Raw genomic sequence first — 21,808 nt, forward strand, 5'->3', positions numbered from 1 at the left:
ATTATTCCACTAAAAACTCATGACTGAACTCCTTATTTATTTTACAATTCCACAACATAATATGCATGGTTAATAGTATATCTCTATCAGCGTCTTGGGGAGTAGATGTAGGCGAGTTAGTGCCGAACCACTATAATTTTCTGTGTTGATCTTTTATTTCTGAAGTTTGCTTGAAACTGTCTTTATAACACTTCTGTTTAATTTTTAGAAACGCTAAAATTGTTAATGATTCAGATGTTCTAAAATGGTAATAAGTCTTATCTATTCTGAACATTAGAACTCTGGTATTCTAGTAAAGTGAATATATCATGTTCTAACTGTTGTTCTATTCACAGTATATTTCACTGATTGGGTTTCTAATCTACTTTCTAAACTTTATGAGGAAGTTCTAATCCTGATAAGCTTTCCATCGTAAAGTCATTCTGATATTTGATTAAGGCTCTGTAAAGAAGTTCTGAATTTAATAATTGTCTTTCACATAGCTTTATATGTTTCTTCAAACTTTATGAGTAAGTTCTAATTTCAATAACTTTCCTTCATAAAGAAGCTCTGATATTGAATAAGTCAGTGTGAAGCTGTTCTAATTGATAGCTGCACTTTGCACAGACTTTCTATCTTTTGTAATTAGAACATTGTGAGGTGATTCTAATCCATATTCTATTCTCACAAAGTTCTGTGTGTTTTCCGCTGCACTTAGAATTCTAATTTTTGTTTACAATTTCTAAAATTTATTTCAGTTTTTAGAAAACCCAATTCACCCCCTCTTGGGTTGTGCCATACATATACGGGACCCACAGAATATTAAATTTATTTGTTTTGTATAATTATCAAAATCTCAAGATAAAATTGACCCTTGAACCAACATTGAGTTATTATGGGATCATTTATTAAAAACTCTTGAATATTATGTTTGTGGTAATTCATTAATGAGAAAATATTATGGGTAGTAAATTATTGATTTTATATGAATTATTGATTCTCTAATTCATATTGAGTATTATGTTGGAGAAATGATTTGAAAATTATAATTAGATCTTGGTTGATTTATAGAGTGTTCAAATGATTTTTCTGATATAATAAGATATTTGTAATATAAGGAAAACACTCGTAGTCCTTCAGTAGTATTTTCTGAGAAATTTTCTGTATATTAGGGACTCTTAAGAATTTACGGATATTAAGATATAATGTGGCAGGAAAGTTTTACTATAACATTTATGTAGATGCTCTTTGTCTCTGGCACAGAATTATGACGCTTATTATTTACTCTTATATGACAATGGGTGTTCCATCTTACATCGTCTATCGCATGAGCATTTGTTTTGGAAACAGATTGAAAACAACAGGTTCCACCGAAGGTAGATGTACTAGATGTGGAGAAAAGGTAAATATCTCAGGAAACACTTTTCTCATTGAGCATGTAGGTATTATCTTCCAACAAAACAAAATTTATGGCACAGGGGTGTGAAGGTGGAAGTTAGATGTACTGGATGTGGAAAAAAGGTCGAATCAGTAGAGTATGTTTGTTGAACTGCCCTTTAGCAAAAGGGGAATGGATGTCGAGTCCGTTAAGGTTTCGAGATGAAGAAGCTCCCTACGGCTTTAAAGAGTGATTTAAGGATACGATACTTAATCTGAAATCGTCCCAAGTTGATATTATATTGATGATTGTATGGTCCTTATGGCCGTCTCAGAATGTTCGTATATTTTAGAATAAAGAGCTACCAATCTCTAATATTGTTCAACAAGCTTTCAGTTTACTTCAAGAATATTAGAACACTGGCGTTGTAGCTAGCAAGTCAGTGCAGATGTTCAGAAATGGTAGGTGGTGACCACTGAAATAGGAAACCGTCAAAATTAACTCTAATGCAATCATTTTCGATTGAGGGGTACATGTTTTGGTATAGTTGTTTGAAAATCCACTGAAACAGACAGTTTGATTCTTGTACAGCAATTTCATTCGAGGTTTGTTCCCTCTTCCGACTTTGGCATACGGATTTTGAAGCCACAACTGGTTTTTGAGTCTTTTTTATCTTTTACATGTTTTCACACTGTTAGGGAATGCAATAAGGTTGCGCACTCTCTTGCTAAAATGGCTTTCTCTTTAGATATGGAGGAACTATTGTGGACAGAGGAGGTTCCACCCTCTATCAACTCTATTGTTTTGGATGATTTTTCTCGTTAATTTGATTCAGTTGATCTTAAAAAAAACACTGTAATTTTTGGACACATGAAGTATTATATTTAATACAAAATCAATTAAATATATTTAGTTACTAAAATATACTATTATTCCTATGTCTATATATATATATATATATATATATATATTAAATTTAAATAAAATCAAATGTTTAAAATTCTATCAATTCCTAGTCCACGTATCAAATTTAGACGATACAACTAGCTAAAGATTAATTAAGCAAAACCAGCGTTCTCTTATTATTATGTACATAATTCCAACGTGTGCTTAGGTGAAAACGTATAACAGAAGAGAACGTGCAAGACCAACGACTAAGCGACGAAGTCCAAGTCTTCTTTTACAAGCCAAACATTTAGATATTATTGTTAATTTATTGGAAGAATCATTATTTAGTCCCTAAAATTTAATCAAAATTACTAATTATTCTCTAATATTTATTTGGTTCAAAATATAATTTATTTTTTGAAAAATAAATTTCTTGAAAGGTGCATTTAAAGGAAATTATTTTTCAGGAAACATAATACGAAAGTGTTTAGTATGAAAATTAAGTTTCTAGAAAATAAATCATTGTCAAATTATAAAAAATGATTATATGCATAAAGCTAATAAGATAAATTGATAAATTTATTGCACTTATCTAGAAAAAATACAATTTCTCTACCTGTTCTTAAAAAAAATAATTTTATATAGGGAAATTGAATGATATATTTCGATCAAATATAAATATTTTATACATTTCTTAAAAATTTACTCTTTTAAAATATAATTTATTCTGATCAAACATCTCTTTGATTATTCTATTAAAAACCGTGCTTTAGATTATGTCAATTCGAAGGATCAAAAGATTAAATATTATAAGATATTTACTCAAGAAATATACTTTTTAGACAAATTATTAATAATTTAATCAAATTAAATCTTAACAGTGATTTACCAAACAATAGAACAAATTGTTTTCCAAAAAAAAAAAAAAAAAAAACGAATTAACAATTTTAGCCAAATTTAAAGAATTAAAAAATAATTTTTTTATTTATATAATAATAATAATCATTTCCTATGAGGTCCAAATTTTGCAATAGAAAAATAATATTCTATTGTTAGGTTTTTATTATTTTGACCATTAAACTAGGTTTTTGTTATTTACAAATCAATTGCGAGCCAAACAATTAAGGGAACCGTTGTAAGTCTTCATAGCCCTGAATGCCGCTTTCTCTCCTTTCTCTCTCTCTCATGGATGAACAGAATCAAGAAGAAACTCATCAATCAAAACCCAGAACCACCCTATTTCTTTCTTGTTTTGGATTTTCCGGGAAAATTGAGGTTTCCGAAAAAAAATCTTCAAAATTTCACAAGCCTTGGTTTTCACGGTCAACGATTCTCCGGAAAAAGCCCGGCGCCAAAACCGTCCCTGTCGACTCTACAGATTCTGAGAAAGTAATACACAGTAAAAAGACTACTTATTGCAAATCAAAGCTCAAGCGGAACTCCGATCAAATTACTCCAAAGCGTCAAAATCCGGCAGTCAACGATAAGAATCCAGGAAGAAAACAGCAACCTAAAGAGGTATGTCTTTAGTTCAAAGCTTATATATTTCAACACTTGGATTGCATTTTTCTTATTTAATCCAATCATAGTAAATATTCCCTGATTGAAGGTATTGTTCTGACAGAAAATCATCCTCGAACATGGGAAACACATGGACCATGCGATGGATTCTGTAGCATCTCCGAAAAACCTGTCGTTTCGCCGGAAAATAGATGCTATAAGAACAGGGTCAAGTCAACCCGGTTCACTGGAGGACAAACCCCAGTCCCATGCAACCGTTGACCGCTCCATATCGCTGCCGTCAGCAACTCATCGGGTAGAAAAATCGCGGGTCGGTCCAAAAAAACCTCGCAAAGAAAAGTTTGACCCGGTGATTGGAATGTCGATAGTGATGGTGACCTTGATAATAATGTTGCTATGGGGTCGGATGTGTGCTATTCTTTGTACATGTGCGTGGTTATATTTCGTCCCAAGGTTAAGAACTCAGGATGAAATTGGCAAAAACGGTGCCGTTGCTGTCAAACCGGATTTCAGTTCAGAAGAGCATAAGAAGAGAGTGGTTATGGAGGGATTTCTTGACAGAAACCATCGGTCTTTGTTGTAATTTTGTGTTAAATGGCATTTTGTGTAAATTGTTTGTAGAAATATGGATTTGTCAGAAAATCAAAATAAAGGATAATAGTCAATTTTCTAGAAGACTATTTAATAGGCAGTTGGAAATGTCACGTCATACATAATGAAAAATTTAATTGATTTTTTTTAATTATTTAATTGATTTGATTTTAACATTATTATAATTCCTTTAAAAAAAGCTTTATTATAATTAAATTTTAAATATGATAATTTTTTTTAACCACGGATCAGTGAAATTTTTCTAACTCAAATTCTAACGATAACATGAATTTTCATAGATATAATTTTAACGATAACACGAATTTTCATAGATATAACGAGTATAAGAAGAACTAATCATTTAACCTTTTTAATATATACATATATATTAATTTGATATTTTTAATCAATTAGTCAAAAATCCATTTCGGAGAAATCACTTCTTCACAAATTAGTTAGGAAAACAGAGAGCAGATTTTTAATAGGTACAGGGATCTAAGTCACAGTTGCTTATTAAATAGGAGATCTATAGCAGCTGTAGCACTTTCCATGTGGGATTAAGGAAAAGGAGTATTCACACGTATTAAGCTTTGAAGACGGCATTGATAATTTGTTTTTTTTATTAATTGTTCAAAATTTAATTCTAGGAGAAATCATACATCACATTTTTTAAAATTACAATTTGATTTCTCACCATTTCTAAAATCTCAATTTAATTCAATTCGATTCAATATTATAAATAGAAGTGTAAATAAATCGAGCCGAGTTTAAAAATTTGCTCAATAGAATCTAGCTCGATTTGAGCTCAGCTCAAAATTCAACAAGTCAAAATATTTAAGTTCAGGCTCGACTCAATGAAAGTTCGAGCTCCGTTCGAGTTTGACTCAAGTTCAATTTTGGGCTCAAATTAAAATTGAAAAATTTTAAGTTTGAATTCAGCTTGAGTAATTTAAAATAATTATATATATATATATATATATATATATATATATATATATATATATATATATATAAACTCAATAAGGTTCGATCACTAAACAAGCAAGTTTGAGCTCGAATTCGAGCCAATTTTTTTTTTTTTACTTTTTTCGAGCCGACCTGGAACAACTCATGAGCCGGCTCAGCTCATTTCCATCCTTATTTATAAATTCTTTAGTTTGATTTTTTAAAAGAATTGATATTTCCATTTTACATAAATTAATAGACCCACAGTATGCTCACTCTACCTACGTGTGGACTAAGAATCGCATGATACATAAATTAACTAAAATTAGATTTTTATTTCTAGAACTAATTAGAATTGGATATGCAATTCTGATGAATTGAACTTGGCACGTGGTCAATATAGAGCGGCCAATTTTTATTGTCCGCTTGCAAACCACCTAACCCCTAAAATTTCTTTTCTAAAATATGAGATATTGCCAATTGCCAGCAGCTACTATATAATATAATGAATCAAATCAAATATAATACATATACATTAAATTGCAGCTAAAACCACGTTTCCATAATTTCTTATTACCTGACGCAAATTTTTAGACTTTAAAATTTTTAATTTAAAATTAGAATTGAGATGCTGCATTTAATTAATTTAGCTAAGCCGCCAATTTGTACTTGGACCACGCTCTGTGTATGGTTTGGATCCGGATAGACCAAATGGACTTCGGGCCAGAAATGATCTAGATATTTCTATTCTACAACAGAATTGGAAGAGGCTAATTTCAGTTTCAGTTTTTTTTTTTTTTCATTATCAGTCCCAAAAATTGATTTGAAATTGTCATGAACTGGTAGTTCCGAAGCAGTTTGATCTCCAATAAAAAAAAAAAAGAAAAAAAAAAGCACAGAACTAACATTTTTCCGTGGCTTTTCTATTAAAGATCGGTGCTTTGTTCAAATCTTTCTATCCTTAACGGGTATTGTATTTTTCGTGTTTTTAAAATTGGACTGAATATCGAATGATGAGTGGATCACAATTAGATTGAATCAACTCGGTTTAAAAGATCTTTTATTTTTTAATTTTTTATAAAAATTAACAAAATATAAAAAGTAATAATATATAAATTATATATTAATTAAATAATATATAATATATAATCTTTATGTTATTAATTATCCAAACCAAATGTTTTATATTCAATATAATAATAAAATATCAAAATATAATTATAGTAATTTAAATGTTAAAATAATTCTAAATCATTTATAAATCACACGAAATATAAGATATTTGTGTACTAACTAAATTATATTATTTTTTATTAAATAATTAAGTATTAGTTATAAAATAAGGATTTTTTTAAAAAAAAATTGGATACATCATATTGAAGTTGATTTTACAAGAACATTCATATTATTTATTTGTAATAAAAGCCAGTAGATCCCAAGGTATTAGTTTTTTAAAGAAAAAAAGGGTTTTGAATGCCAAATTTGAACCCTTGACCTTTTTAAAAAAATATTTTATGCTTTAACTACTAGATCTATTTAATTTATAATAAAAATAACTTTTTTTTTTAAAAAAAAAAATAAAGCTGCCCAATTTGTAGCGGAAAATGTACTACATCAGACTGAATCACCAACCAGTTCTTGAGTTATCGATCGACCGGCTGGTCCAGTCTAATTTTAAAATATCGATTTTTTTAATGTGAATTCTATTAAATTTAGAGTTAGAAATTTTTTGCAGCACTACTTTGACTTACCATTATTACCTAATAGATAGATTTAATATTGAACCTTCCCGTTATTTTTGCTTTCCTTCCATTGTTAACATTCGTCTTCTCCCTTCATTAACAAAACTAAAGGATTTTATTTAATGTCTTTGAATTTATACCACTTTTCTTTTATCATCTCCAATCATCAAAATGTCACATAAAAATTACCGATCTTTTAGATTTTTAACAATAAAAGCATTTACCCATATTACCAATCACTTTTGATTGGATCGTACAATCAGCGTCTGCATTCCCACCAGATTTTTCGCTTGTCATGCTCTTTTGTAGAATGAACCATCGTGAGTATACTGACAAATAAGTGCAAAGCACAAATTTATGTGTAATTATTGCAGGTAATTGAAGAAAAACAAAAGAGTGTCTGATCCAGCAGTCTTAGTGGCGCCAACCACATGTAGTGGCGCTAGCCACTAATATAGTGGAGTGCACCACATCTCTAGAGGCCCATGCCACAGGCAAGGCTTGTAGAACAACCCAGCAAAACAGCAGCGCAAGTGCCGCACATTGTAGCTACTATGGCGCATGCCACAGCGATGCAAGCAAGCACCAATCACGCAAAACAGGTACGTTTTTGTCTAGTTTTTGGTTGCTAACCTATTATTTGCATGTTTCTAGTGTTCCTAATGTAGGAAAATATAGAAAAGGTTTAGAATTAACTTGGCTGTGCTCCAGTAGAGGTGACTGGGCAACTCCAGCCTTAAGCTGATAGAACTCTAAGCATGAGTAATGTCGTGACTAAGTAATCGGTTCACGGGGTCGATCATGACACCCCCGGGAAGCCAATCTATGATGTTCTTGGCTACCATAGTGCTCGAAAGAAAAGAAAGGGAAACAGAGGATTAAGAAAGTGTTTTGGAAGCTTTAGTAGGTTTAAAGTAACAACTAAAGGATCACTTTCAATTATTTATAGCTTAATGAGCTTATAGGCCCAACTCAGGCCCTAGGCCCAAGATGGACCCTTAGGCCCAGATGCAACGACAAGCTCTCATGCTTAGTCGGTGACCCACATCGGCTTGCCACCTAAGCAGGGGCATCATCACTGGTCACAGGTAAGGTTCTGAACCAACAGGTAAAATTTTCCTCGTTTTGCATGCCACGACACGATTTTCAATAAATTCATATAAATTCATGCGAGGTCATTTGCTTACATAAATTCAAATGAAGTCATGCATTTTTATGCAACCTCATGCATTTTTCATGAGCATGCTTTTTCAGGCAAAATCACAGAATTATAACCCTAATCAACTGAAAAGCTTTTGTTTTCTGTTAGCAAAACTATTTTGCAAGTTCATCCAAAGTGATGTAATTCAAACCAAGTCATTCAAATAACGCAATCGCCCAAAGTGGCGCATTTCAGAACAACCCGTCCTAAGTGCCGCATTAAAGCCGCCCCAAGTGGTGCATTTAAGCTGTCTCAAGTGACGTATCCAAGCCATCCTAAGTGGCGCATTGAAGCCGTCCCAAATGGTGCATCCAAGTTGTCTTGAATGGCACACCCAAGACGTCCCAAGTGGCGCATCTAAGCTGTCCCAAATGGCGCATCTAAGCCATCCCAAGTGGCGCATCTAAGCCATCCCAGGTGGCGCACCCACTGACCAAATCATCGAAGCTGGCATATCCTTTCAGCTCAAGCTGTTCAAAGAATGCACTTGTCCAAAGTGACGCATTCCAGCAAAGCCGCTAAAATGGCGCAATCAGTCGCAGAAGTCGCCAGCCATCACATTGGCACAAAACACCCACTCTTTATGTCTAAAGTGACAAACCGCCCAAAGTGGCACATTTCAGATCAAGCTGACCTAGGTGGTGCACCCACTGACCGAATCGTCGAAACTAGCGTATCCCTTCAGTGCAAGCCATTCAAAGAAAGCACCCATCTAAAGTAACACATTTCAATAAAGGCGTCAGATGGCATAATCAGCCGCAGAAGACGTCAACCACCATAATGCAATTCATCAGCCAAACAACGCCAAAATGGCACTCCACATGAATAAAGCTAACAAAATGGCGCATTTTCTACATCCAAGTCGTTCAAAGAACATAAATTAGTCCAAATGCCCACCTTATCTCAACCAAACACGGCGATTCACCAACTATCAAGTAATTTTCGCTTACTTGTGCTCTACTTTATACTTTGACGACATCTTGCTCAAAAACCAAAATGTCATCAAATTGGGGGCAAATTGTAGACGCTCAATTTTCGCCCTTAAAAAGCTCAGTGGTGATAAATTTTTCAACATAAAATTGAATCGAGACGTTGAAATGCTTTGATTCTCGGACCAATGGTCCATGGTTAAGATAATCTAGTAATTTGACCTTTTTACTTTTTCAGATTATCGGGCGTTTTGCAATGAAACCGGACCTGGGAAGTGCTTCGGGTCCGCCTGGTGCGTTTTTCAGTGCATTCCCTAATTTTGTGTGCCACCGAGTCCGATTTGGTAAAAACAGGCCCTGCTCGATTTTGGGGCTCGCCGGTTACACTTGCCACCTAAGCCCTAAAATAAGGCAACATTCTCCCATTTGCCTATAAATAGGGCTTTGGGAAATTTGCAAAGGGGGAATTTTTTTAGACTTAAGGGGAAACTCTTGAATTTTCAGAACTCAAGCATTTGAATCTAAGAAAACTTGTGTTTTCTCTTAGATTCAAGTGGCTTTTCATTCATTTCCAAAAAACTTTTCCCTGTTAAGTGTTTAGATTTCCACAAACACTCAGATTAAAAAAGTAATCTTAGATTTTTATTGGTTCAAAAATTAAAGCTTTTGGGTTTTGATCCTTTTTATCCAAATTATTTGGATTTCTCCGAAAAAAGGGTAAACTGAGAGCTTAGACCTTCCATTCTTCATCTTATTCTTTCCTTTGGTGACCTAAATCATCATTCTTAACTCTGGTTTTGAGGGAAACCCATGATTAACCAAGGGAGGCCTGTCTGCACCAAAGTGGCACCATGAGCCATCAAATGGCGCAAGCCACTCTATGTGGCGTGTGTCGCAAGTAATGGCACCGCACCACTTCTTTACAGATACCTCTATGGCTCTATTTTGAGTTTTCTGATTAAAGCAAGGCTCGCACACCACTACGTGTGGCACACGCCACTACGTGTGGTGCGCGCCACTTCTAGTGGCGATCGGGTCTGCATTTCAGACACTCAAAAACATTAGATCAATAACCTAGTTATGATTTCAGTATGCAATCGAGTCAAGCCTTAAGCATCCTTTCTTAAAGTGCAAATAAAACTCATTTTGGCTTGGATGACCAATTAATCAACAAGAAATGGATAGTGACAAGTGTATTTGTTCATCAATCATGATGAACATCAAGGCTTTAAACTCAAATCTTTTTTAAGCCTTTAAATTTGTGCTTTTAACTTACTGTCTTTTACTTTTATGTACCTTTAAATTCTTGCTCTTTATCTTTATGCACTTTACTTTATTGTTCTTTGATTATTACTACTAAGAACATGAACATTCATCACTTTCATCATTTTGATTGAATTTGTGTTGATTGGATTCTGTGTGTTTAATATAGTTTTGTAATTCTTATTATTCATTCATGTGTTTATTGCTTTCATTTTGTTCAAGCTCCCTGTAAAGAGCCTTAATGAGTCCTATTTATTATTTGATTAATTATAAAGGGGTTAGGAAATTTTAATGGATTAAAAGGGGTAGATTGTATCAATAGGATGATGTTTGTAATTCTTTTCTCCTCCCTTCTTTTTCTTTGGATGGTTTACTTTATGTTATGTGTATGGGATTATTGTTTGTTTGCCATGTTTTCCAAAATGCATTGAAACCTATTTTTACTTCTCAATTCAATGTTAATTTTATTATCAATTGTTGTGAATAAATGGACAATGAAGGAGGTTGGTTTAACCAGGAGGGTCGAGTGCCTAGCACCTTCCCATAACTGTACTCCGTTACGCAGTCTCTAGTTTAAAATGAGTTAGGGATATGTAAATTTATTCATTATGAACGCACAACAAACACATAAAAGCTAACTATTAACATACAATAACAAAATATAGTAAAATAATAATACTAGACTCCTAAATAAACTCTAACTAACAGATAATACATGATTCTTAATCCTTATCCTAATACAATTATCTTAGTATATGTACCCTAAATTTACTCCAAAGCGGGGTGAATTCACAATTTACTACACCTCAATTTCTGAGAGGTTAACAATTGGTGCGGTGAGCGTGGAACACACATTCACACCAAAAAACCCCAATCCTTTTCACTCTTGAAAGCTATGAGTAACGATTCAGGCGATCGTCCTGCCATGGAAGGCTAAGGCGATGGCCGTGATGAAGCAATTATGCAAACTATATTGGTTCCTCCACCAACAACTGATCCTTAGGTAGCTGCAGTCTTAGCGCAAGCCTACTCTCAGTTCACCGCTATGCTAAAATGACTCCTAGAGATCCCACTTTCTACTGGCGAACTGACACCGCTAGACAGACCATAAAACCCTCCCCATAGAGAGCACAGCACACATCTGCCACCACCTAAGTCACAAAGTCATCCAATATTTGAACGATTCTAGGAAGCAAAGTCGGAGGCAAACCCTAGCGTAACCGCCCTTTGCAGTCAAGAACCGAGCCACACTCAACAAGTCTTGGATAGTGATAATCTTCCTAACATTGTCAAAGAGCTGGTTAGAGAATGTCGAGAGACAGGAGAAGTAGGGTATTACAGTCTTCGGCAAGACTCGTCGTTGTCAGCCAATATTTTAGGCACAGCCTTTCCTCCAAAATTCAAAATTCTAACCTTCCGTTCATATAATGGATCTACAGATCCTTAAATTCACCTAGCGAGCTTCCGAATCATGATGTATCTCCAAACTAACTTGGAGAACCTCATGTGCAAAGTTTTTCTGGTCACACTAAAAGGGGCAGCACAAGAGTGGTACCTGCAGACACTTAAAACAGGGTCCATTCAATCATTCTCACAGCTAGCTATGGTGTTCCGGGCTCAGTTTATAACAAGTGTACAATCTAGGAAAATATCATCCGACCTAGTTGACTTGAAAGGGAAGAGAGAGATACTCTGAGGCAATATGTCTCTAAGTTCCAAAGGATGGCGATGCAGGTGGAAAATTTGAATGACGAGGTAGTTATCAATGTTATGGCCAAGAACTGCAGGTATAATAAGTTATTTGAAAGTCTAAGTATAGATCCACCTTTGACTTTTGCCGAACTCATAGTACGAGCCCACAAATAGACAAAACTAAACGAAGCTCATAAAGCTCCGCACCGTAGATCACCTAAAGAAGAGAACCCCAAGTATAGAAGACACCCTTCCTCAGTGAGCAGAAGCTCGCCTAGGAGGAGATCGCCCCTAGCATAAAAGACACTCACCTAGCATAGAAGACGTTTGCCTAAGATGTAAAGTAACTTTATATTTAAATAATAAAGGGACCTCAGGTTTTTTCACTTAATGTAACATGCCTTATAAAGGTAAGAAAGACATAATGCATTAAGTTTTTCTTGAAGGATCTTACTTAGAAACTTTTCAGCATTCTTTTTAGTTCTCTAGTTTGGACCTAAACGGGCCTTTAACTAAGTCCATCAGTTCGGACATACATGGTTCTCCAACTTGGACCTAAGTGGTCATTTAACTAAGTCCATAGCTCGGACATACATGGTTCTCCAGCTCATAAGCGGTACTTTAACTAAGTCCATAGCTCAGACATATATGGTTCTCCGGCTTGGACCTAAGCGGTCCTTTAACTAAGTCCATAGATCGGACATACATGGTTCTCCGGCTGGGACCTAAGCGATCCTTTAACTAAGTCCATAGTTCGGACATACATGGTTCTCCAGCTCGAACCTAAGCAATACTTTAACTAAGTCCATAGTTCGGACACACGTAGTTCCATTATATGACCTAAGCGCTTTATTCAGTAAGTCAATAGCTCGGACATACCTAGTTTGCCCAGATGACCTAAACTGTCCTATTCACTAAGTCCATGGCTCAGACATACCTAGCTGACCCAGATGACCTAAGCGGTCCTATTCACTAAGTCCATAGCTCGGACATACCTAGTTCGCCTAAATATCTCAAGCAGTCCTCCAGTTCGGCTCAGGCTTAAGCAGTTCTCCAGTTCGGCCTGGACTTAAGCAGTCCTCCAATTCGGCCCCAGTTTGGCTCGGACTTAAGTAGTCTTCCAGTTCAGCTCGAACTTAAGCAATCCTTCAATTAAAACGCTCCATTTAGCCCATAAAATTTCAAGTTAATGTAACTTAAACAGGTTCACACTTAGGGATGATAAGGAGAACTTTGCTTTGACAATTTACATATACTACTCCGGCCCTAGTGGAAAACACTTTATCAGAAACGCTTAGAAATTTAAATTACACCAACATTCAAAATCATACAAAAAGGATAAATAAAAGATTTCTTGATTAAATATACTGAAAGGAAGTGACTCTTGAGATTCTCCTTAGGGAAACGAACCATCACCCTGTTTCTCCCAAACAAAGCCGCCGCTGAACAGACAAGAACATACAAGGAACTCCATGCTCAAAAAGTACCTATAATAACTAGTAATCACAGTATAAGAAAAAAAGTCTACACATGTAATATAACACATGACAATATCTTTTGGACATAAATGACCAAATAAGGGGACTACTGTTACCATATAATAATAAAATATATTAAAATAATAATACTAGACTCCTAAATAAACTCTAACAGATAATACAGAATTCGTAATCCTTATCCCAATACGATTACCTTGGATCCAGTATATATACTCCAAATTTACTCAAAAGAGGGGCAAATTCGCAATTTACTACACCTCAATTTCTGAGAGCTTAACACTAACTCTTTTGTAGAAATAATTAAAAAAAATTTTGGACAAATGTAATTGTAGGTTAATAAATTAAATAACAACAAACACAAATAAAAAAAACTGAGACTTTATAATTGCCGTTAACAAAAGAAACTGATATGGCTTTTTTTTTTTTTTTTTTTTACAGGATTTTGTTTAGAGCCAAACAGCATTATTAAATAAATCATAAAATTAAACCAAAGCAAATCAAAAAAATTGCATCAAGAACAATCTGCCATATCATGTCCAGTTATTTTTAAGGCCAAATAACAAATATAGTTCAATATAAAAGATACATTGTTCGAAAGAACAAAACAAACTTACCAAAAAAAAAAAAAAAAAAAAAAAACTCTGATTTGATAAACTTAAATCCTAAACCACTACTAAAGTTTTGATCCCCACGTCAAGTACATACCCATAGAGGTGGCAATTGAACAGGTTGTGCCATAGACGACTACTGTACAACCCTTTTTTTTTGAATTCAAAAAGAAACCTGGATCTCGATTTTGAAAACACCTGGCTTTCTAGAAATCCACAACTGTCGAGATCAGCAGTCACAAGATATAATATTAAAGATGAAAGTAATAAAGGAAAAAAATGTTTATACTAAATTCTAGATGGAAAGGAATTCTTATTATGCTTATAATTTTCAACTCTTGCTCTATCTTAAGCAATATATCTATTCTGTTTCCAACATTGAGATTTCACCCAAAACACCAAAATGTCTACTTGGAGATATTAGACTTTATAAATAGGTACTTGGGGAATGGAAAAAAAAAATTAAGAACCTGTGTTGTTTCGAGTGCAAATTTAGCCCTGGAGGATTGAATATGTGATGTTCTCACACGAAAATGAAGATAATAAAAAATAGTATATATTTTTGACACAGAAAAATATAAAATGTCTAATGCAACGGTAAGTAACAGAGAAGAGGTGAGTAAGTAACAGAGAAGAGGTCAGACTTTGATGAAATTGGGTAATATTGACTATTGTATGGAGATAAATTAGGAGTTTGGTATCTATGAAGTTTTCTTAAATTTTGTCAATCTCTAGTCAGAATTTAGATATATCAGTTCTTTGATTATGATAGTTTAGATTAATTGAAAAGGTACTCATGGAATTTTCTTATGTTTGGCATCATTGGTTTGATTTTGTAATCAAAATTTCTACTAAAAGGTTCTCAAAGTTGTAGTTTTTCTTATAAGAAGAATCTAGAGTTATACAACTAAACAATTGAGGCTTGAAAAGCTTTTCTATACAAGATTCAGACTACTTTGTTGCTGTTAACAGAACCATCTGACCAAAATTTCACCAATGTTTAATATCCATTCTCTTTTCTGGTTAGTATATTATTGTTTGTAACTTTTTAATTTATTTTCTTTTTTAATAGGTATACATGGCATCACTGCTTACTTCGGTCTGCAAGATATTTGTTCTCAATGAAAATGAGCAAATGAGCATTAAACCACACTAAGGTTCCAATGGAAGTTAAATTGAATACTAAAAAAAGAAGAAAAATGAATAACACAATCCTGATAAATGCTTACTGATCTCGCGCAATCTGTGTTTTGAAACCCTAACTTTAATCAGATGCGTCTGAGAAAGAAAGAATTTGAGACAACCCTTTGGAGCTTCAATGGAGGAAATAGAAGAAGTTACTTACTTTTGCTTTGATTTTGACGATTAATTCGGTTTTGCAAGAATGATTCGATTTCGAACGCGTGTGAGAGAGAAAGAGAGATTTAATTGAGTGGAAAATGTTAAAAAATAAAAATAATAAAAAACTGTAAGTATATATTACTGTGTTTACCTAGTTTGATTGATGGTTCCTAATCCTATTCATATTTTTAATTTTTAATAATTTAATCAACTCATCTTTTTTGGATTTTTAATAATTAATTTTTAATTTTAATAATTTTTAATAATTGTTGGTGTCTACTCTTTCCCCGTATTGACAATTTCAGATACTTAAACTTCCATACAATGTAAATAATTTCAAATACTTAAGCTTTTGTATAATGCAAACCGCTTCACTTTTATATATTATATATATTATTATTTCTTCTCCGAATCAAGGCCCAAACCCATTTTCGTTTTTTCACCTTCATCTCGCGATTGAATCCCTTCTCCGATGTCTTTCTGCTGTCGTATTTCACTCTCAAATTCCTAATCTATGGCGTCTCCTCTTTCCATTTTCATTTTAATTGTCGCCAGATGCACTCTCCGTTTTATCTCTTGATGGATTCAAACTATGGAATTTACATGAATCAAGCTTCAGAAACATCATTCAGATCGGTGAGCTCTAGACACAAGTATTATGTAGAAATAAGGTGAGAGCTAGATTTTATTAGATTAAAGTTTGACTGGTTTGATCCAGAAAACAAATTTGTTGTTTTTGTTTTGTGTTTTCTCTTCTATACACTAACTCCTAGAAAAAATGAATCTTTTCCACAATTCTTTTTTTCCAATTTTTTTTTAACAATCTCCGTGTCTGTATTATTGATGAAAAATATTCGAACAAAGAAATTACTTCTTTTTTGGATTAAAGTTTGAATCTTGTCACTCCCAGTTGCAGGTTATAGAAACATGCTGTAATTGATATTATGCTGTGGTCTATTGCTTCCAAATTTGTATAAAGGAAGTGAAATTCAATCAAATTTCTTATTTTTTTGATGTTTTCATTATCTGGGTAATTCAAATCCGTGGCTTCTTGTTTCATGGACAAAAGAATTTGTAGAAAAATAATATAAAAAGAAATGTTTCTTTCACGGAGGCACAAAACAGAACAATGAAAGCTATAGTTGGAAAAGCTAAGAGATGCCAATATTAGCTGAAGATTTTTCTAAAAATGGTAAGCTTAACGGAATTGAAAAGGCCATTGAATATATAGGCAAAGGTCATTTGATGAAGTATCTGTTGGGAAAATCGCTATTTTCCCGAAGGCGGCTAACAGTATCTATTGATTCTTTGTTCGTAACGGTCAGGGTTTAATTCTGGTAGGTCTGGTAAATATTTTGAAAGTTAGAGGAGAACAAGAAATAAGACGACGTGGCTTTATTCTCTGTCGATTCCCAGTCAACGTTAATGTGTCAACCATGTATCCACTGTCAGTCTTAACGTAACATCAAATAAAATTAGATTGTTAATAAAAATATAGAGTATAATAATGATGCGTAATGGGTAATTAGCTAATCATTAAGTCATTCTAAATTTTATAATTGATGAAATTACTGGAAAAAGATACAAAAATCCTATTATGAAATAACACTTGTTCATGTTGACTGTTAGATCAACTGCCATTAAAACCAAACTTTTTATGTTGACTTCTTGTTCGTTAAGTACATATTGATAACAGAAATATCTTCAAGAATTAGGATGTTTATTCGCAATTCTTAAACAAGCTATGATGCTGAATTCAATATGGATCGCGAACCATTTCTCCCCAAATCAACAGTAATACCAGAAGATTCTCATTCTACTAGCAGCAGACCATCGCCTAACTGGAGAGACTTTTCTTCAAATGCTTACTTTGATCTAATCCCACCTGAAGCCATTATTCCTGTGATCAGAACCCCTAATTCTTCTTCTTATGTAAATCTCCTATCCAACTTGGCCTTGCAAAACAAGAAAACAAGAAAACTCGCTCACCGCTCCCATTCTGCCCCTTCCGTGTTTACTCAAGAAAGGGAATCTTCCTCTATAACTGATTCTTTAGACCCGAGACTTCCCTCAAAATCTACACCGTTGATCGTCCAGCAAGCCTTTGTCGGAGTAATATTGTATCTGATTGTTGTAGTTGTTACATTCCTTGTTAGTGGAAGTTTTAAGGGTACTACTACATTCAAGCTAGTAGATGCCTTGTACTTTACAGTAGTTACTCTTTGCACTATAGGATATGGTGACATTGTTCCAGAAACTACGTTTACAAAGCTATTTACTTGTGTTTTTATATTGGTGGGTTTTGGATTTATAGACATTTTATTAAATGGGTTGGTGACTTACATTTGTGATAAGCAAGAAGCAGTTCTGTTAAGCGCTGTGGATGAGAATCTGCTTAATACGTATATGATCGATAGAGTTAAAGGGAGGATGAGAATTAGAACAAAGGTCTGTTTGGCAATTGGAGTTGTTATTGGATGCATTGCTATAGGAACAATTACAGTGCATTTTCTGGAGAAATTGAGTTGGATTGATAGTTTTTATTTGTCTGTTACTTCTGTTACAACAGTTGGGTATGGGGATTATGCCTTCACTACTGTAACAGGAAGATGTTTTGCTATTATTTGGTTATTAATCAGTACATTAGCAGTTGCTAGGGCATTTCTATATCTGGCTGAGTTGAGAATCGATAAGAGGAATCGTAGAATTGCGAAATGGATCCTGCAGAAGAAAATTACTCTTGGAGATCTGGTAGCTGCTGACCTTGACAATGATGGATCCATCAGGTAATTTACATTTTTTTATACTGTATATTTTTATACACTCCTTTTATTTCTAGATGAACTAGTAGTCTCTTGGTTAAATTACAGGGTGATGTTATTGCCAAAGCAGCATTTGTTAAATCGAGAGCAATCTGAGTTTTTTGAGAGGAGAAATAGTTAATTTACAATTTTAATTAATCCATTGGCCTGATCTTAACAAATATGCTCTGGCAATAAGACCACCCCAAATGAAATTATTCATTTTACTTCTAAAAGAAATTTTATGAAATGCAATGTGACTAAACTAAGTTTTATCAACATTTTCAAAAATAAATAAATAAGTTTTATCATTTATAGATAAATCTTATAGTTTAAATTCATTCATATGATAAGTGTTAGATTAGAAATATACAACTCTGTTTGATTTAGTAAATAAATGGAGATTAGTTGTTGAATTAATTCAAATTTTGTATTAGTTTTAGAACATGTTGATGGGGCTTTATGGGTCCCTGTGCCCCAGCGGCATCTTTGTTGACCCGAACATTATTTTTCATATGTCAAGTAGTCCACCATGTATTAAAAAATTGTCTAAACATTTAATTCAAATGTTAAAATTTAAGTAACCAAATCAAGTTCCTTTCCAATACTCAAAAAAAAAAAAAAAAAAAAAAACCAAATCAAATAGCCATCAAGTGACATAGCTAATTGAAAATAACTTAATTAATTAAAATTATAAAAAAAATGTATTTTAATTAAATGGGAAATAAAGAGTTTGTTAAAAACAAGGTTAAACATGTATTTTTAAACTTACAAGTCAAATGAAATGTCATTATACTTATGATTTTTTATTTAGCTAATCTAAAAGCCAAACCAAACGCTGTGTTAATTTTTCAGTGCCAGCTGGATTTTACTCTATCTTAATTGAATGTGGGTGAGTGGCGAACCTTTCCTAATTCTGGATCGATGAGGTATGAAATTACAATGTCATACTGCGTTTCCTCGAATCAAAAGAACACAGCTAGATATGTCAGTAGATAAGACACCTTCGGAAAATATCCTGTGCCTATACATGGACTGGATAGTAATTTAATTTTGTATATATATTTGTTTCAAACACATAAAAAATTTATTTTGAAATTCAAAATGTTACTTAATAAAAAATATATAATTTAATTAATAATATTATAAAATTATTTATTTTCTATGTAATTATTTATTTATATAAAGGTGTTCAGTGGTAGGTACTTAATGTCATAAATCTGTGTTTCGTTTGAAGTTAAAATGGGTAGTTATCTTTGATTTTATATATGCCTTGCACTTTGTTCGAATAGGGAGGAAAATTTAAGAGGAAAGAAAATTGGCAATGAAAATAATAAGAGAATCAACTTATATTAAAAGGATAGGGTTAAAGTAGTAAATTAGCAAGAATAGTATTTTCTTTCCTCTATATTTGGGTCTTTCAAACCAAGAAAAAATATATTTTAATTCTTTTTTCTTCCTTTTATATAAACATATAATGGAAAATAAATAAGGAAAGAAAATAATAGAATTCTTCCTTACTTTCCTTCGTCCTTTTCTTTGTTTCCTCTCTTTCCCAAACAGAGTATTAATTCCATTTATAAATATCAACTTATATTATTGGAGTGGATAAGGTAGGTTTAGGGGTGATTCGGTTCGATTTAGGGGTGAGAATTTGGTCCAATCGAACCAAATCACCCCTAACAAAAGAAATCACACTTCAAATAAGGAGAAACTGAATCAAGCTAAATAGGCATGAAGAATCATATTAAACCAAATTGAAATATTTCGATTTTATTGATTTAAAAATCAAAACTAATTGAAATAATTGAATTACAATTTTTGCCTTTCTAAAGGAATTGATTTACCTGGAAAATCAAGCTAAACCAATTAAAATAGCGTTGGTTCGGTTTGCTTTTTTAGTTCGAACCAAAAGTTGCATATCTTGTTTACAGAATCAGCTATTTAGGTAAATTCAGTGTAAAGAAAATCGAATCAAAATCAAATTAGCTGCATTTAAAAATAGAAGCACCGAACCAAATTGATTTTGCTGAATAACCAAATCCAAGTAGTTAGAAGCAAAATATGCTCACCCCTAGGTGGGTTACCCAGAAATACCTTATCAATTACCATTCATGTATGAGTTTAGTATTAGGGGTCTTCTCGTAAAAAAACAAACTTGTTTGTGTTAGAACTAATACAAATTTATTTTAGTAATTTTTTTTTTTTTACTTTATTATAGTTTAGTAACGTTTTTCATTTATGGAAAATGTACTAATACTAATTGGAGAATGAGATTTGAACGTGGATTTATTGCTAGATCATAATACACTTACCATTAGATTATGTTATGGTGTGCGAGTTCAATTAGTTTTGATTGTTTGGTGATAATTTTATTTAGTCTCAATAATTATCTTCTCAATTCGATATAAAGAAAATGGTTACCTCAATTTCTAATTGGTAGGTTAAGAAAATATCTTCTTTCCCCTAAAAGTATTATTCGTTCATAAAATTTAACACCTAGCCTTTTAGTTTCCTTTATTCATTATGTGAAAATTTATATATTTGATGTAACAAAAATAAATGTGTTGATTTGTTTATGGTTGCAGCAAATCTGAATTCGTTATATATAAGCTGAAGGAGTTGGGGAAAATATCAGAGAAAGATATTCTTCAAATTTGCAACCAATTTGATTCTTTAGATAGTACCAACAGCGGCAAGATCACCTTTGCTGATCTTATGGCAGGTGATTGAATTCAAATATGTTTAATGAGCTGCAATGAAATGTAATGTGATGTGATTGTTTCTCTTCAAAAAGAAAAATCTGCTGGCTGACAGTTTGAAATATGAATCGCGGGTTATTGACTTCAGAATCAAAACAATTATCAAAGCTAGCTTCCCGGAAAATGGTTGATAATGCATAATTGAACTTTATACTTTTAATGATTATCCTTGTGGTTTCTTGAAGTTAATTTGTGAGAGTTCAATTATGCATTTTTACAAAGTTATACAATTATACCAAGGGCAAATCAAAGTTACGTGACCTTATGAAACTAAATGTAAAGTGAAGTGACCATTGATGTAATTTCCCTGTAAAGTAAATTATTTGAAATGCAAATTACAAGACTTTGTTAAGTAAATTGCTTATGAACTGAGTTAAAATTGAAATTATGTAGTTTTAGTGTTTGCTTTAGGAGTTGATCGGGTTGTTCTCTAGGTCTCACTTTTCCTTTTGTAGCTGCCCATGGAAAAATCTGGATTATCCACTTCTCCATTGTGCATGTAGCTGAAAAATCTGAATCTCTCTCGGGATGTTTGAATCTTATTTTGTTCGCTTAATTGGAAGAGTCCTTTATGGACTTCAGTTAGACCAAATGATATAATTAAAGGGCTCCCAAAAGACAAATAAAGTATAAAAAATAATTAAATATGTTTCTAGTAGGATTTATTT

General features: G+C 33.0%; 2 protein-coding genes across 3 annotated transcripts; both read left to right on the forward strand.

The window, feature by feature from the left end:
- Positions 1 to 3,310: 3,310 nt before the first annotated feature.
- On the forward strand, positions 3,311 to 4,441 carry LOC105635644 (uncharacterized protein At5g23160). The gene is made up of 2 exons (XM_012218722.4): positions 3,311 to 3,763; positions 3,870 to 4,441. Exons 1-2 carry the CDS (start codon positions 3,401 to 3,403, stop codon positions 4,347 to 4,349), a joined length of 843 nt encoding a protein of 280 aa, XP_012074112.1. The 5' UTR covers positions 3,311 to 3,400; the 3' UTR covers positions 4,350 to 4,441.
- An 11,813-nt stretch (positions 4,442 to 16,254) lies between these two features.
- On the forward strand, positions 16,255 to 21,497 carry LOC105635643 (two-pore potassium channel 3). Of its 2 annotated transcripts, XM_020679915.3 has the most exons (3): positions 16,255 to 18,363; positions 19,234 to 19,307; positions 20,967 to 21,204. In XM_020679915.3, the coding sequence occupies exons 1-2, from the start codon at positions 17,339 to 17,341 to the stop codon at positions 19,262 to 19,264; spliced, it is 1,056 nt and encodes a 351-aa protein (XP_020535574.1). In that variant the 5' UTR covers positions 16,255 to 17,338; the 3' UTR covers positions 19,265 to 19,307; positions 20,967 to 21,204. The 2 variants fall into 2 exon arrangements, with proteins under 2 accessions (XP_020535574.1, XP_012074111.1); XM_012218721.4 differs by lacking the exon at positions 19,234 to 19,307 and having other exon boundaries at positions 20,967 to 21,497.
- The last annotated feature ends 311 nt before the right edge of the window (positions 21,498 to 21,808 follow it).

Source organism: Jatropha curcas, chromosome 4 (genome assembly GCF_041381405.1).
Source record: "Jatropha curcas cultivar XTBG-Jc1 chromosome 4, XTBG_Jcur_1.0, whole genome shotgun sequence".
Classification (NCBI taxonomy): Eukaryota; Viridiplantae; Streptophyta; class Magnoliopsida; order Malpighiales; family Euphorbiaceae; genus Jatropha; species Jatropha curcas.

Coding starts and splice junctions, on each gene's coding strand:
- LOC105635644 (XM_012218722.4), top strand. CDS start 3,401: ATGCCGCTTTCTCTCCTTTCTCTCTCTCTCATGGATGAACAGAATCAA. Junction 3,764..3,869: donor GAAAACAGCAACCTAAAGAG/GTATGTCTTTAG, acceptor TTGTTCTGACAG/AAAATCATCCTCGAACATGG.
- LOC105635643 (XM_012218721.4), top strand. CDS start 17,339: ATGGATCGCGAACCATTTCTCCCCAAATCAACAGTAATACCAGAAGAT. Junction 18,364..20,966: donor GACAATGATGGATCCATCAG/GTAATTTACATT, acceptor TTATGGTTGCAG/CAAATCTGAATTCGTTATAT.